Source organism: Primulina tabacum, chromosome 3 (genome assembly GCF_025594145.1).
Source record: "Primulina tabacum isolate GXHZ01 chromosome 3, ASM2559414v2, whole genome shotgun sequence".
In the NCBI taxonomy this organism is placed as follows: Eukaryota; Viridiplantae; Streptophyta; class Magnoliopsida; order Lamiales; family Gesneriaceae; genus Primulina; species Primulina tabacum.
Window position 1 is genome coordinate 3,897,573 of NC_134552.1, and position 17,497 is coordinate 3,915,069.

Consider the following 17,497-nt stretch of genomic DNA (forward strand, 5'->3'; position numbering starts at 1 on the left):
AATATATAGCATGTTGACAAAATCCCGAAACTCAAATTGAAAGTTGAATTAATACATTCATATTCATCATTAAATTATACTATTTAATTTTAATAGATTTAACATGTTTATCCACTAAAAATATTGAAAGAATTGTTTATACAATTTAATAAAAAAATTCAAAGTAAATCATTTTCTGATTCCGAATTACGATCACATTATTATTATGTTACAATGATAAATAAATTATTGTTTTTAGTTTATCATCACAGTCTTTACCTCAATAAACACATTTTCGAATGTAGGATGTTAAATTTAAAATTGACATTAGATCATTATAATATTAATTATAACATTATTTTTTTATTCTTCTAAGTACATTACTTTTTCCATCTTCAAATATATTAATCTATTTATTATTATATACAAAGTATAATAATTATTTGGATAATTGATCACATTTAAGATTAGATGTTTAGAAAAAATTCTAATAAATCTTTGAAGACCAATAGATGATTAAATTTGAAATCAAGAGAAAAATTAAGAAAATGTAGAGCACTACAGTGCATGAGCTTTCGCTTTGTACAGTGACAAAACATAAGGTGAGATCAAGTGAGATACTTATATATATAAGCCTCATTCAACTTAACTCAATATAATATTTTTATTAACTCATTTTGTCCTTCGTTTTTACTTCACTAACTTTGCAGTGTGACTCATTCAAGCATTAACTTTTTATTTTTTTAGTACATAGTGGCCTCCACTCTCGCCGAATTCAATCTTTAGAAATTGGTATTAGTAGTTTATAGGTAATAGACAATTATTTAGTTTTTATTTTATGCCTTTTGATTAATTGTGTAATTTTTTATGTTCTACCTAATTCATTTTTAGAATTTTTATTAAAATTTTATAATCACGATTAGAAGTGTTGCATGCATACAATATAAAATTAATATATTTTAAAATGTTGATATTGAAGTGTCGAATAAATGTATTAAATCATTATTTAAGAACTTTTAGAAAAATAATATACATCATAATTCAGATTTAAAGATTAACATACAAATAAAGAATTGCGATGAATATTTTATAAAATAAATTATGTTAGCCCAAACAGATTAAATATGATTATTGTAAATGAATTTTCTTAATTAATTAGAAAATGTTCAGCAAATGCGCTGAATTAATTAGAATGTTTTCAATATAGTATGTCGATAAATGTTTTTTCATATGATTTAGTGATTGATTCCTTAACATTTAAAAAAAGGTGTCTTTAGTTATATTAACAGTGTCTTATAATTTAAAATATTAAATGAAACAAATTATCAAGATAAAAATTAATTAGAAAATTCAAGAATATGTAATTACTTAATTAGTTTATTTGACGCGCTCTTTAGTTTGCTGATTTAATAGATGATAAATCCACAATTACTGAGTTTGACAAGAATTCTTGTAGAATAAAATACAATTATAATAAATTACTTGATTGTATATGTAATAAAATTTTGTATATTTCGTATATGTTTGAATTATTTCATTTATAAGGTTGAAATTTTATATATTATGGTATAAGATTTGTGATACATCTTAACATCGATAAATTCACTAAAAGTTTATATATTAATTTTCACTACCATATAATTCTGGTTCCCCCCAGACTTTAATTTTTGTATTCGTTTGTTTGAATTTATTGTTCCTCATTTTACCAAGACTCATAATATGTCAAAAATGAAAGTGAATATATTAATTTAAAGAGATAATAATATTTATATATTGTAATTAATTTACCCATCACGATACTGATAAAACTAACTTAAAAATAATATGTCTCGGGAATCCAAAAATACAACTCAAATGTCAACTTTGACACTCAATTTTGAGTAACTGCCAAATTGTCTCAACAATCCACAATTTTTGGACAAGATAGTAACATCACAATTTTGAAATCAAAATGATATTTTCTATTCTATATCAAGAATTCATGATTGAAAATCAATAATATTAGATATATAGATATTTAATATAAACTCGTGCGAGCTTATTTAGGCTCACCTTTAAATGAGTCGACAAAATTTCAACACAACTCACTCAGACTGTTTGGCGGTGCAGGCCAAACTGACAGACTCAACCCACATTGACGGCTCAAATCACAACGATCTTTTATCGTGTTTTATTTAAATAATTTATAAATATAAACCGCAAAAAAATCTTGGTTGCAAAAAACTTTAATTTAAACACATAAATTCTAGCAAACTGTCACATAAGGACATGAAAAAAAATTAATAAGACACCAAAGAAAATTCACAATTCGATAATGAGTTATTTCTAAACTTTAATTAAATTAATCTACATAATGAAAAGATAAATAAAAAATCTAAATCATTGAATTAAAATAACATATTACAATGTGGGTAGACATAAAAAAACCAAATACTAATTTACATAATGAAAAGATATCATTGGATAAAAATAACATATTATAATATGGGTAGACATAAAAAATTAAATACTAATTATCACACATATTTAAAATATAAATAAGGAGAAAGAAAAGACACATTTAAAGTCACATATTTATATACTTTAATTAAATTAATTTACATGGAGTACACAAACCATTTTCCCAACAATTACTTATATTTGTTGGTAATTATTTCTCCAATTTCTTTCAATAGATTTGCAATTTGAATATAAAAGACTCGTAAATACACTTGGTGCTAATGGAACTTGCATTAACAACATTACAAATCAAATGTTTCATAATCAGAAATTAAGCAAACTCCTTTGGAAGAAAGGAGATGAAAAAATTCGATATGAATGAAAAATGCTACTTTTATTGTTGGATCATCTCAACCATTGATATTTTTATTATCTCAAAATATATTAATACATTCGATAGATTATTGATATTAAAGTCACAAATCTCAAAATTGTGACCTTTGGGCGCTTCAACACCTCTCTTGGAACATGTCCTACTCCGAATTATTCGATCGAGTTTTCTTCTACTTTTCGTATAATCAATTTTCATTCTTTGAGCATTGAAAATTCCAAGAATGTTCATTTTTTTTATATTTAATTTATTCTATTACCTCGAGAAAATGATACTGTATAATCGAAAAATAACGGCAGCTTTCACAATAAATTGTTAAAAAAAATTCCGAAAACTTGGGTGAGGCGTCCGTAGTTTCTCCCCTTCGAGCTTGAATTATCGCTCGCTGTCTAACCGGTGGATCCAATGGCGCTAAATCTCCGTCGTAAGCAAACAGGTAAACCTTCACTCTACGTTCGAGCTGTGAATTTTACTGGAATTTCCTCGATCGAGTGATGAAATGTGATGTTTTTCAGAGTGCATAATCCGGATGTTGAATCTGAACCAAGCGGTGAGCAACGCCGGTGGAACCGCTAACGAAGAGGTGTACAAGATCCTGATATACGACAGTTTTTGCCAAGACATACTTTCGCCGCTCATCCATGTCAAGGACCTGCGCAAGCATGGCGTCACCCTCTACTTCCTACTCGACAAGGATCGGAACCCGGTGCACGATGTCCCTGCTGTGTACTTCCTCCAGCCGACACCTCATAACATTCAACGTGTAGTCGCCGACGCCTCCAGAGGACTCTACGATGCATTCCACCTCAATTTCTCATCCTCGATCCCCAGGCCCCTGCTCGAGGACCTTGCTGCTGGTTAGATCCTTAATTTGGTTATCTATTTGATTGGTTTATTTATTTATTTTTTTGTAATGCTTTGTTGAATATGTTTGGACATTGGATTTAGGAAAGCTGTTATTTAATGAGGAAGGTGTAAATTGGTTACTTTATTCTTGATTGTGATCTACGATCTCGTGGTTGACATATTGGTTTGATCTTTGTCTCTCTGTTTCCTAGACTGTAACAAACTAGTAGAAAGTTGAACTTGGAAGCAGAGTGTTTTTTGATTTGGTCGATTAGCAGTTGTTGAATTCCAGTTGTAGCTCTTCCTGATTTAAATAGCACTTGTAAATGTACATTTTAAGATCTTCTTCTACGATTAAAACATATGACACGATGCTTGACCTAGAATAAGAGGAGAACCTAATGGATGGTTCTTTGCTGTGCCTCAGGAACAACTCAATCTGATTCAATTCAGAGAATTTCCAAAGTGCATGACCAGTATTTGGAGTTTGTAACCCTAGAGGATAACTTATTTTCTCTCGCCAACAAGAATTGTTATGTTCAGCTAAATGATCCATCAGCTGGAGATAAAGAGATCGAGGAAATAATAGAAAAGATTGTAATGGGGCTGTTCTGTGTTTTGGCGACGCTTGCAGTTGTGCCAGTTATTACCTGTCCCCGTGGTGGGCCAGCTGAGATGGTCGCATCTTTACTGGACCAGAGATTGCGAGACCATTTGTTGGCGAAGAACAATTTGTTCACCGAGGGTGGTAACTTTACTAGCTCATTTCAGAGACCAATTTTATGTTTATTCGATAGAAATTTGGAGCTATCTGCCGCTATACAACATGATTTTAGGTATAAGCCACTCGTTCATGATGTGCTTGGTTTGAGGCTGAATAGATTAAATGTAAAAGGGGAGAAAGGGGGGATGAAAACATATGAATTGGATAACTCAGATCCATTTTGGACAGCTAATTGGTCGTTAGAGTTTCCAGAAGTGGCCGTGGAAATCGAGACACAATTAAGCAAATATAAAAAAGATGTTGAGGAGGTAAATAGGCGTACAGGTGGTGGAGATGGGGCTGAATTTGATGGAACGGATTTGATCGGAAACACGAAGCATCTGATGAATGCGGTAAATTCACTTCCTGAATTGACTGACCGGAAGCAAGTTATCGATAAGCACACCAACATTGCTACTTCATTGTTGGGTGAGATTAAGGAGAGGTCTCTTGATTCTTATGCTAAAAAAGAAAGTGACATGATGTGCCGAGGTGCACTCGACCGGAATGAGCTTCTTGCGGTGCTCAAGGGCAAAGGTACTAACATGGACAAATTGCGATTTGCTATGATGTATCTTATTTCAACAGAAAGTACCCCTCAATCAGAAGTTGAAGCTGTGGAAGCGGCGTTGAGAGAATCCGAGGTTGATTCTGGTGCTTTTCAGTATGTTAAGAAGATAAAAGCATTAACTGTTTCATTGGCCTCAGCTAATTCTGCTAGTAAGAGTAATATTGTTGATTGGGCCGAAAAACTCTATGGGCAGTCAATTAGTGCAGTAACTGCTGGAGTAAAAAATTTATTGTCTAGCGATCATCAATTGGTTCTGACAAGAACAGTTGAGGCGGTAATGGAGGGGAAACCAAATCCCGAAATCGAATCTTATCTTGTGTTTGATCCCCGTGCTACCAAGTCAGGGTCAAGCAGCAGCCTCATCAAAGGCCCATTCAAAGATGCTATCGTATTCATGATTGGTGGTGGAAATTATGTAGAGTATGGGAGTTTGCAAGAATTTGCACGCCGTCAGCAACCAGTAAAGCACGTTGTATATGGAACTACTGAGATTCTAACGGGAGCTGAGTTTGTCGAACAACTTGCTTTGCTGGGGCAAAAAATGGGTTTTGGAAGCAGTGTCCCTACTGCAGCCCATTAGGACATATGTGTTTTATTTTCTGAAGAAAATTATGGTTGTGTCTTTATATCGCGAAGGCCCATGGCTTCAGTTACATTTGGAGGTTCAGGTTAATTTTATTCTTTCACAGATAACCCCATTTATATGGTGCATTTTTGTTGTTTTCTTTAATAGTTATCCATGTGATAAATGAGATGCTGGTGTTTGTTTCATAGTCCTTTATCAGCTGAACCCATTAACGCTGTAATTTAGTAAATAACTGTCCTACATCAGAAGCAAACTCTATTGAGTAGCAATCATTCGATGCATAAGTCCATGTTGAAAGCTATCTATGCCGGTTCTCTCTCCTCCAATTAGTCTCAACTGACCCATTATTTTACTGGTCAGTATTGGTCTATATGTTTTGTTTACAGCTGAGGCAACCATTAGTGATCGCGAGTCCACGTGAAAAAATATATTGGTCCTTGTGGGGTAATGCCGTCGTTGTAGCATCGAATGAATCTTGAAACATGCTCTTTTGTGAGTAGGGGTAGTTTTTATTAGGCTTTTGGGTGGATAGGCCTTTGTTTTGTTTCTTTTTTCCTTTTTCCTTTTTCCTTTTTCTTTCATTTTTAATCATAGATGTCATGCGGGATAGGGATGACAATTTCCTCCAAACCCGATGGAAAACCTGACAGCTGACCTGAATAGAGGAGGGCATGGAAATGATTTTTTGCCCAATTCAATAAATGGGTATTCGAATATGAGGATTCTCGGGTATGAGTATAAAGACGGATCTTAAAGAATCATACTGACATCTGAATCGAATACCCAATTATATATATATACATGAGTAGGATTCTTTAAGATCCGACTTTATAAAAGTACGTATATTAATATGGGCATAGCGCATACCCCATTTTCACCTATTGAGCCCACCACTGCAGCGCATCCACCTTTAATCGATGAAACACCATCATGTTCTTCCCCAATGTAAACCCTAATCGACTACTCACTCAAGTGATAAGAAATTGGCTACTCACTAAAGCGAGAAGGAAAAAAGGTTAAGCAACGCAGCGGATTATTGCTAACTTTTTCAACCCTTGTGCGGGTAGACTTGCACACTCAAGTCTATCACCCTCTCAAATTCGATCACACTTGTGTTTGATTATATTTTCTGAATATAACTCACTTAAGCCAAGCAAGCAAGTATGACAACAATGGCAAACGAGATTACTAGGCAAATCTGCCCAACCTTGCACTAACACAATAGTTCACAATACAAGGAAACAATCTGCCAATGGCTTGCACACAAAAAGGCTCAACACTCGTGTATATCAAAGCCTTGTGCAACTCATGGTATATATAAACGAAATACAAGGCAACAATATCAGATAAACTCGAGTAACTGCTCCTGGAACCGCCACCTGTCAAGCCCAACTGCCATGTCTGGATAAGAACAAGCCTAACTGCTGCCAGATTGCATGCTTGTCTTCCTACCACTTGTCCTAGACGTTGGCCAAGTGTCCCAAAACGTCCACACAACTGCCCAAAGGATTCCCAGCCGCTTCCAGCTTCGAATCAAAGACTTGTGAAGGCGCTGTAAGTAAATATTTTTTCTTGAAAAATCCGAGCTTTTGTATCTGTATTGTCTCTTTTCTCCCCGTTTTTACATTTTTCTAATTGCATGTTTTTTTCTTTTTTCGGGGCTTTATGCAGTATCTAGTTATCAACACTTTCGACTCGATTTTTTTGTCAATGGAATGCTTATCCGGGTTTCAATATAGTGTCTTGCTGGATATGTGGTGTATTTTCTGTTTGAATGTGTTTGTGTACCGTAGATAGCTTTGAATTCCCAAAAATGGGATGTGTATTTGATAATTCCAAAGAATCAGAGATGGTTTCTGAGAAGTTTTTATTTTCCTATTTCATTGTTATTCATGATTAGTTTGTTTTAGTTCTCTTTGAGATTTATATTTCTAGTTTATGTTTATATTGAAAAATGTAATTCCCAGAATATTGGGTATTCAGATTTGATTTTGCTTGTTGAGGTCACTCGTGTTGTTCTTAAATTGTTTTATTTCAGTTTTGTTTTCCATAACAGTTTTCGGTTGAGCAGTTCTCTTGTGAGACGGTCTCACGAATCTTTATCTGTGAGACGGGTTTACTTACCAATATTCACATTAAAAAATAATAGTCTTAGCATAAAAAGTAATATTTTTTCATAGATGACCCAAATAAGATATATGTCTCACAAAATACGACCCGTGAGATCGTTTCACACAAGTTTTTGCCTTTTCGGTTTATATTTTTGAAGGCATCAATTGGATCAATGATTTAGTTGTTTTAAGATACTAGTACATACCGAATTGCTTGTAATATTTCAAAAATTCTTCTAAACAATCAAAATTTATAGCAAGTAGGAGATATAATAGAATATCAGTTTGAGTAATTAAAAATGCATTTTCAAAACTAGTTATGTCATAATCAAATACCATAATTTTTTCATCATTTCACCGATAATAACAATAAGCGAGATGTGAAACAACAAAAGTTAAATTTGAAAACTAAATATACTTATTTTAAGTTTAGGACATGTGAATGTGTTGTACAACTGAAAAACGAAACCTGAAAATTTTCAGTCTTATTTCGTTCATTTTTTTTTATAAAAACCGAAAACTGAATTATTGAAGAGTCGTAACCAAAACCAGTTAGACAACCAAGATGATAAGCCCAAAAAATAAAAGGAAAAATTAATGTGAGATTGTCTCATGGGTCGTATTTTGTGAGACGTATCTCTTATTTGGGTCATTCATGAAAAAATAGTATTTTTTATGCTAATAGTATTACTTTTTACTGTGAATATAGTCATGGTTGACCCGTCTCACAGATAAAGATTTGTGAGACCGTCTCAAAAAAGACCTACTATTAAATCAAAGCTTTTGGTTGGATTGACTTTTCAGTTTTAACCGAAATTTGAACACCGATTCTTTTTATAAAAACAGGGTTATAAATTATAACTAGTATTTCACCCGTGCGATGCACGGGATAATATTATTAAAAATTAGTGAAAATGAATAAATATTTAAATTGAAAAAATAATATAATTATAAAAAATAAAAACTATTTTTCGGTAATTTTAAAAAACTTTATTAAATACTACGCATGTCGATTAATTTTTTTTTTTTTGCTAATAATCACTATCATATCTCAAAATTTTATATTGTGTTAGCCTAAGGCAATGACATGATGCTTATCGTGTTTATTGTATTGATGTCGACCACCAACCTTAATACATATTTAATTCTTTAATTTTTGAGAAGCTATATATTATTATTTTTTAACATGTGATAAAAAAATATTTTTAAATTATATTCAATAAAATTAATGAGAAATAATTTTTAAAAAATTCAGTAATTTCGTATAAATCTACATTCACAAAGAATTTTGTGACATGACACGTGTTTGACACATTTGAATGATAACAATAATTGTTTCATCAATATCTTTATCCAAATAGGTTGTGATTTTATTTACAAAATCTCTTCATAATATACACAACAGTCTATTATTCCGAAAGAAAAATGAAATACATGATCATTAGTAAATTATGTATAAATCAGAAAAGTTATTTAATTAACATTTATTATGTTTATTCCAAAACAATGTCAATAAATTTTATAAGGTGTCTTCTAATAAGATGCTTACTTTCTTTTAGAATTGGTTTAATCATTTCCATTACGGGAAATTTTATACTATCATGTATCCGTAAACTTTGTAATATAGAAGAAAATTATCACATTAGTAATACGTACTAATTAAAATTTTGTACAAATAGATGAATAATATTTTTTACTTCTCGATTATGAAAGACATATTTCAAAGTGTCTTGTTGTTCTCGTTGTTTCCATATGTAGGTATTTCATAGCAACGAATAAATCTAAATTTAAACGAGCATTACATCCTGAAATGATTCAACTCGTATATAGTGCTGAAAAGAGGAGTCATTTCAAAATTCTATTTTGGAATATATAAATTTAGTAAGATAAATAGAATAAAATTGATTTCTAATATAATATGCAATATTACATTATTTATAATTTTAAATTCAAATAAGACATTCCAAGGAACGATAATTATATATTTGATGCTTTTGACAGAATTATATCATACATTAACTATTTCAAATTATGGAAATCTCGAATTGCATGCATTGAGTGTCAAAAAATTCTGATTATTGAGGGTAATATACATGTTTATTGGGAGTAATTTAATGTCCATTTGAAACTCTTTTGAATCTATCTTTTTAATTTTTTTGTGGTCTCTTATTTGAATTTTTAAGAAGACAATTCAAGATATACAATATACATATGATTTTGGAAGAAAATTACAATGCACTAATTCTTTCAAATTAAGGTAAGTTTGAAATAATATGTATTCGAGATAAAAAAATTTATGATCATTAAATGGTAAATTAATGTTCATTGGAAAATCTTGTTGTAATGATAACTTCTAACACTCAACCAATTTTATTTTTAGAAAAATTAAATAAACTAATTAAATATTATATTTTTTTAGTAAGTAATTTGAGCAGAAATTACTTAAAATAGAACAATTTATTTTTGAATGATTTACCTAACGAGTGATACTGAACATTGCAATCATTTGTATTTTAAATTTATTTATACTGTTTTTAATTAAAATGATTGATATAAGCAATGCAAAATTTTTAATATAATTTATGTTTTCAATAGAATTTAGTTCTAATTTGAGTAAAAAAATAAAAAAACATACGATACATAAATTACATTTGAATTAATATAAAAATTAATTAAATTCAAAATTGAATTAAATGAATTGATATAATCAATGCAAACAATAATTGAAGTGGTCATTTATTGCAGTACAATATATCAATATTCATAATAAATTTTTTCTTTTTTAGAAATGACATTTTGGCGGGAAATTATTATTTTTGGCAAAAACTCTGCTTATATATATACTAGTATTTAACCCGTGCGATGCACGTGATGATATTATTAAAAATTAGTGAAAAATAAATAGATATTTAAATTGAAAAAAATAATATAATTATAAAAAATAAAAATAAAAACTATTTTTTCGCTAATTTTAAAAAACTTTCTTAAATACAACGCATGTCGATTAATTTTTTTGGCTAATAATCACTATCATATATCAAAATTTTAGATTGTGTTAGCCTAAGACAATGACACGATGCTTATCGTGTTTAGTGTATTGATGTCGACCACCAACCTTAATACATATTTAATTCTTTAATTTTCGAGAAGTTATGTATTATTAGTTTTAACATGTGATAATATTTTTTTAAAATCACATTCAATAAAATTAATGAGAAATACTTTTTTAAAAATTCGTAATTTCGTCAAAATTCACGTTCACAAACAATTTTGTGACATGACACGTGAGACACATTTGATGATAACAATAATTGTTTCATCAATATCTTTATCCAAATGTGTTGTGATTTTATTTACAAAATCTCTTCAAAATATACATAACAGCTATTCTTCCGAAAGAAAAATGAAACATGTGATCATAAATAAAATTATGTATAAATCAAAAAATTTATTTTATTAACATTTACTATGTGTATTCCAAAACAATGTCAATAAATTTTATAAGGTGTCTTCTAATAAGATGCTTACTTTCTTTAGAATTGGTTTAATCATTTTTATTATGAGACATTTTATAATATCGATATCGATATGTGAACTTTGTAATATAGAAGAAAATTATCACATTAGTAATACGTAATAATTAAAATTTTGTACAAATAGAAGAATAATATTTTTTGCTTCTCGATCATGAAAGATAGATTTCAAACTTAATGTCTCGTTGTTCTCGTTGTTTCCATATGCAGTTAGTTCTTAACAACGAACAAATCTAAGTTTAAATGAACATTATATCTTGGAAGGATTCAACTCACATATGGTGTTGAAAGATGGGTCATTTCAGAAATCAATTTTGGAGTAGATAAATTTAGTAAGTTAAATATAATAAAATTGATTTCTAATATAATATGTAATATTGCATTGTTTATAATTTAAAATTCAAATAAGACATCCCAATGGACAAAAATTATACATTGGATGCTTCTGACATAATTATATCATACATTAACTCTTTAAAATTATGGAAATCTCGAATTGAATGTATTGAATGTCAAGCATTTTTATTATTGAGAATAATATGCATGTTTATTGAGAGTAATTTAATGTTCATTTGAAACTATTTTGAATTTATCTCTTTTAATTTTCTTGTGCTCTCTTATTTGAATTTTTAAGAAGACAATTCAAGATATACAATATACATATGGTTTTGTAAGAAAACTACGATGCACTAATTCTTTCAAATTAAAATAATTTCGAAATAATATATATTTTAGATAAAAAATTTATGATTATTAAATGATAATTTAATGTCTATTGAAAAACCTTGTTGTAGTGATAACTTTTAACACTCAACCAATTTAATTTTTAGAAAAATTAAATAAACTAATTAAATATTGTATTTTTTTTAGTAAGTAATTTGGGAGGAAAATTATTTAAAATAGCAAAATATATTTTTGAATAATTTACCTCATGAGTGATACTGAACATTGCAATTATTTGTATTTTAAATTTATTTATACAATTTTTAATTAAACTGATTGATATAATTAATGCAAAAATGTAATATAGTTTACGTTTTCGATAGAGTTTAGTCTTAAATTGGTGGTGTTAATATACATGTATCACCTAATTATAGAGACGTGTTTTTTTAATTACCATCTCTCATTCATTTTCAACATGTTTTAATAGGTCTGCTCAACAATTACTGCCTATCTGTTCATCATTATTTTCAATAATTGTTGATGACAACAGTGACCGTAATCTCATTTTTAGTTATACTGTAAATATCATAACTATTTATTTAGTCAAATTACCACAATATTTATAATTTTTTATAACCACTAATTTTATTTTAATTATCATCATCGTTGTTATTAATAGTGATAATTTTTAATGGGACCAATATTTTAATATTTTCATAATAACTATTTCTAATATAAATATAATTAGTTAGATTTTTTAATATAAATGTAATTTTAAAATTCGGACTGTACTATTTTATCGAAAATTGGATGATGTTTAAATCCCGATTCTACAGACAGTGTACAAGACTCGAAACTGGAAATTCAAACCCAAAAATATTGAAAATATGAAAATTATAAAACATAAAATAGAACAACTATTTTACGTAAATTTAATTTAAGAATTATACCAATCTTCTTTTTTTTTTTAAAAAAAAGAAAGATCTTTAGAATCTGAGGATTGAGTATTCGGACACCAATTTTTTCCCAATTTTTTTACATTTTAATTTGTCAAACAAATAAATTAAAATAAAAGAGAATTCGGAGCATTCAAAACTCGATTGCTATTTTAAAAAAATATTAGTTTGCCTTATTCTCTTAAATTTAAATATGTATATTTAAAGTATGGATATATTTTATTTATTAGATAAAAAAATTTCTCTCTATATTTTATTGGTTTTAAAATAAGAATTATCGCTGAAAATGATAAAATATTCAAGAAATTATATATATATAAAATTAATTTAAGAAGAACGATTCGTATATATATTATAATTAACGTATGAACTATAATTTTTGAAAAAAACTTAATTTATCGCTCAACTTTTAAACTGAAATTTAGTCTTAGTATATTTTTAATAAACACAATTTTTTTAATGAAAAAGCCATACATTGATGTTATCCTTTAAATTCTGACTATCTAATTTTATTTGAACACAAATTCCTATGAGATCGTTTCATTGATTAATTTTGTGAAATTGATCTCCAACTCGATCTGACTCATGAAACCTTACCAAATTTATAAAAATCTATAGCAGTTGAATAACAAAATTATCAAAACAATCGAGTCAAAAAGTTGTATATAATTTGTTTTTCCAATAAAAATAAAATCGTGCGAGGATTAATCACACATGACTAAGCCACTATAGCATTTAGCATATGCACAAATTTTTTAGTTTAAATTTGTGTTAACACATAGCCTCTTACCAAACAATGAGTAGACATAAGTGGTTACATTTAATTGGGTGTTAATGTATCATATTATTAGGCTCATTAGTTCGAAGAGAATAACGACTTTTTGATGGTGGTTCATTCCCAATGTCAATCTTATCATTTCTTGTTAATGGTGTCGTCTCCATCATATATTAGTCTTATCAAATAACATCTGACGTCCATCAATCTCTATTTTACAACTCACACAATCAACCAGATCGTACAACATCCTCAACGTGTTGAAGCAACTTACTATGTGAAGCTCAAGAGGTTACGACCCAATCATGTTTAACCCAACAAATCAGTTAGTCGGTTTTAAGAAGAAAAAACATAACTAACTCAATCAAACTTATCAAAATAATTTAAAATCAATTTTCCAAAATAATCAAATCTAACATAATAATAAATTATAAATCATTGGAAATTCATTATAACAATGAATTTGATTGAATAGCAAATTTGAAATTTTATTAATTAATTAGTCATTATATCCAATAAATGGTTAAATAAAATTAGTAGGCACCCACAAAACGCCCCCCACCACCCCCCCATCCTCATCGTCGCTTACAAGAACAGAAGCCCAAATCAACCCAAAAACAAATCTAGGCGATTCAATCCACGCACTCTCGTTTTCTCCGCCCATTTTTCCCTTCCCCGTCTATATTTCCCTTCATTCAATTCTTGTTTCTCCATTTGCGCCGCCTGTTTCCGCTGAAATTCGAGCATTCATTGTCTTGTTTTTTTTTTCTCGCGCAAAATGGCTTGTTCAGCAGCAGGCAAGATCATTCAACCACCCTCGTTCAATTCTGCTAGATCTGCCCACAAGTTGCATTCTACCCGTAAAATCATAAGCCCATCATATTTTATTGGATTTACGTCTCACCCCGACAAGCTGTTTCCTGTTAGCCAGGCCATTTCGTCTCCCAGACGCCGATCAGCCACCGTGGTGGCAGTATCCTCTGATGTTGTGAAGGAGAAGAAGCTTAAGAACGCCCCCTTTTCGGCGCCCAATCTGGTATCTTGTTAACGTCTTCGTTATTTCCGAAGTTGGTTTCTTTGAGCATGCTGATGTTTGCTCGTCATCTGTTTCTAGCCGATTTTGGTTAATATATGTTGGCTGCTGTTAGAAAACTTTATAGTAATTTTTTCCTTGAATTGTCTTCCGTTTCCACCTTTTTTACGCAGGTAATTTTAGCTAATACTGATTTGATCGCGGCTTGTATATTATTATTATTATTATTTTAAATAGGAAAGATTGGTAAGGCTTTGGAAATTTAACTATATATTACTATTTATCTCTTCTCATGCAGCTGATTACAAAAGAAGAGGGGTTGGAATTGTACGAGGACATGATTCTTGGTAGATCCTTTGAGGATATGTGTGCCCAGATGTATTACCGTGGCAAAATGTTTGGATTCGTTCATTTATATAATGGTCAAGAAGCTGTATCTACCGGATTCATCAAGCTCTTGACAAAAGAAGATTCTGTGGTCAGTACTTACCGCGACCATGTACATGCATTGAGCAAAGGGGTCTCAGCTCGGGCCGTGATGAGCGAGCTATTTGGCAAGACTACAGGTTGCTGCAGAGGCCAGGGTGGGTCGATGCACATGTTCTCCAAGGAGCACAATATGCTTGGTGGCTTTGCCTTTATTGGTGAAGGCATTCCTGTAGCAACGGGAGCTGCATTCACTAGCAAGTACAAGAGGGAGGTTTTGAAGGAAGATTGTGATGACGTGACGTTGGCATTTTTTGGAGACGGTACTTGCAACAATGGCCAGTTCTTTGAATGCTTGAATATGGCCGCATTGTGGAAGCTTCCCATTGTGTTTGTTGTCGAGAACAATTTGTGGGCAATAGGTATGTCTCATTTGAGGTCCACCTCTGATCCTCAAATTTGGAAGAAAGGGCCTGCATTTGGAATGCCTGGGATCCATGTTGATGGCATGGATGTGTTGAAGGTGAGGGAGGTTGCAAAGGAGGCTATCGGCCGGGCTAGAAGAGGCGAGGGTCCGACGTTGGTTGAATGTGAAACTTATAGATTCAGAGGACACTCTTTGGCTGATCCCGATGAGCTCCGTGATCCAGGTTACCGTTTTGAATCACTTTTATTCTTCTCATCCTTGTTCGCATTAGTTTTATCTTGAATATATGATAAACATACCTGATTTTCCCCATTATTTTTTCTGACTAATTTTTGTAGTGGACAGTGAAATTCTGTTTTTGGTTTGAACCATCAGCTTGTATAGTGACTTGATTAACTATCCAGTTGAATGATATGACACTATATGATCCAAATTCTTGAACCTGTGCATCCAAAAGTAGTTTTTATGATGGCCAGTTGCATGGATCATATATAATTTATTTATCCGGGTAAAACTGCTGGAAGAACATTTCTGGGACGCTCATGATGAGTCAGAAACACGTTATGTTTTTTTGAAGACAATTGTCTGGCAGGTCCTAGATTCAATTTATACAATGATTTGTTGGACTTGTTTTTTTTCCTTTTGGATCCATGTAAAATGAGAATGTATTAACATATGTTGCCGTCCTAAGGTCCCATGTTTTTTAAACCAAGATTGTGTCAATCATATCTGAAAAGACAATGTTCGAAATTATGAGTTGTACTTGACACACTTGCGTGTGTCCGGCTTCTAGTGAATTTCAGGGACGAGTAATGCCATGGTAGGTCCATGATAATTGTACAATGAAGCATTTGTATTTCATATGCATTTTTTCATTTTAGCTGGCAGTTAGGAATGTTACTTGTTTATGTGTGCAGCTGAGAAGGCTCACTATGCCACAAGAGACCCCATTGCTGCATTGAAGAAGTACATGATGCAAAACAATTTGGTAAATGAAGCCGAGCTAAAGGCCATAGAGAAGAAGATTGATGAGGTGGTTGAAGATGCTGTTGAATTCGGTGATAAAAGCCCAGTTCCAGCTCGCAGTCAGCTGCTAGAGAATGTATTTGCAGATCCTCGGGGCTTTGGTATCGGGCCCGATGGAAGATACAGATGTGAGGATCCTAAATTTACAGAAGGCACTGCTCAGGTCTAATCCCAATTTGAAAAGAAAAGAATGCATCTAGATTCCTCTCTATATTATTGCAGTATATGTTTTTCTTTGTTATTCATGAATTTGAAGGTCGTACGTGTTTTGATCTTATGTTTTATTATATTATTTTTGTTCACCGGATTGCATGTTTGAAGGAAGCAATCCTAGTACTCGTTGCTTTCGTTTAACTTATACCCTTGGGTATAATCTCCAGTCCAAGAGACATCTTTTCAAGTGTACAACCAACATGAAGAGAGGCTTGTGCTCAAACTTGTCTCGCTAGCCGGTTCATGAGTTAAACATGACCTCACAGTTTTTTCATACATATATTTACCTGGGTGGATTCTTAGTTTGACATGTGAAGTGTTATTTACACTTTTCATTTTACACATCATGCTCGTTTTCGACCTTCAAGCAAAACTTTTATCCTGAAATTAACACCTACAAGAGGCACATAAATGATGCTTCACGAGAAACAAATCGGTAATCATAATGTGTAGTCTCGTTCAATCTCACGTCATTCCTGAGTAATATGTGAACCAGTCAACTACCAAACGCAACCTCTTGCCCGATGAGCTTATCATCTACATCATAGGTTTTCCATTTGACAACTGAGATGCTCAACAATAACAATGCTCGATAGAGTCTGTCACTCTATACAGAAACATATTTCAAACACATGATTGCTTCCATTTTCTCACTCAGAGCAAGAATGATTATCAAGAAGATGCAAGCTCAATACGCATTGAGCAACGCTCATGCATGAATAACTTGATAACGATCGATGTCATGTTTCTTAACACATT

At 31.2% G+C, this 17,497-nt stretch overlaps 2 protein-coding genes across 5 annotated transcripts; both read left to right on the top strand.

Moving 5' to 3' along the window:
- The first annotated feature begins 3,071 nt into the window (after positions 1–3,071).
- On the top strand, positions 3,072–7,582 carry LOC142539407 (SEC1 family transport protein SLY1-like). Of its 4 annotated transcripts, XR_012818899.1 has the most exons (5): positions 3,072–3,245; positions 3,325–3,666; positions 4,083–5,657; positions 6,475–7,129; positions 7,247–7,582. XR_012818899.1 is itself a non-coding variant. In XM_075644845.1 (3 exons), exons 1-3 carry the CDS (start codon positions 3,215–3,217, stop codon positions 5,567–5,569), a joined length of 1,860 nt encoding a protein of 619 aa, XP_075500960.1. In that variant the 5' UTR covers positions 3,072–3,214; the 3' UTR covers positions 5,570–5,760. The 4 variants fall into 4 exon arrangements, 1 of the variants encoding a protein (XP_075500960.1); XR_012818898.1 differs by having other exon boundaries at positions 6,475–7,582; XR_012818900.1 differs by lacking the exons at positions 6,475–7,129; positions 7,247–7,582 and adding an exon at positions 5,764–6,456.
- A 6,593-nt stretch (positions 7,583–14,175) lies between these two features.
- LOC142539408 (pyruvate dehydrogenase E1 component subunit alpha-3, chloroplastic-like) lies at positions 14,176–16,861 on the top strand. The gene is made up of 3 exons (XM_075644846.1): positions 14,176–14,649; positions 14,945–15,722; positions 16,417–16,861. Exons 1-3 carry the CDS (start codon positions 14,392–14,394, stop codon positions 16,692–16,694), a joined length of 1,314 nt encoding a protein of 437 aa, XP_075500961.1. The 5' UTR covers positions 14,176–14,391; the 3' UTR covers positions 16,695–16,861.
- Positions 16,862–17,497: the final 636 nt, after the last annotated feature.

Coding starts and splice junctions, on each gene's coding strand:
- LOC142539408 (XM_075644846.1), top strand. CDS start 14,392: ATGGCTTGTTCAGCAGCAGGCAAGATCATTCAACCACCCTCGTTCAAT. Junction 14,650..14,944: donor CCTTTTCGGCGCCCAATCTG/GTATCTTGTTAA, acceptor CTTCTCATGCAG/CTGATTACAAAAGAAGAGGG. Junction 15,723..16,416: donor CGATGAGCTCCGTGATCCAG/GTTACCGTTTTG, acceptor TTATGTGTGCAG/CTGAGAAGGCTCACTATGCC.
- LOC142539407 (XM_075644845.1), top strand. CDS start 3,215: ATGGCGCTAAATCTCCGTCGTAAGCAAACAG. Junction 3,246..3,324: donor TCTCCGTCGTAAGCAAACAG/GTAAACCTTCAC, acceptor GATGTTTTTCAG/AGTGCATAATCCGGATGTTG. Junction 3,667..4,082: donor GCTCGAGGACCTTGCTGCTG/GTTAGATCCTTA, acceptor GCTGTGCCTCAG/GAACAACTCAATCTGATTCA.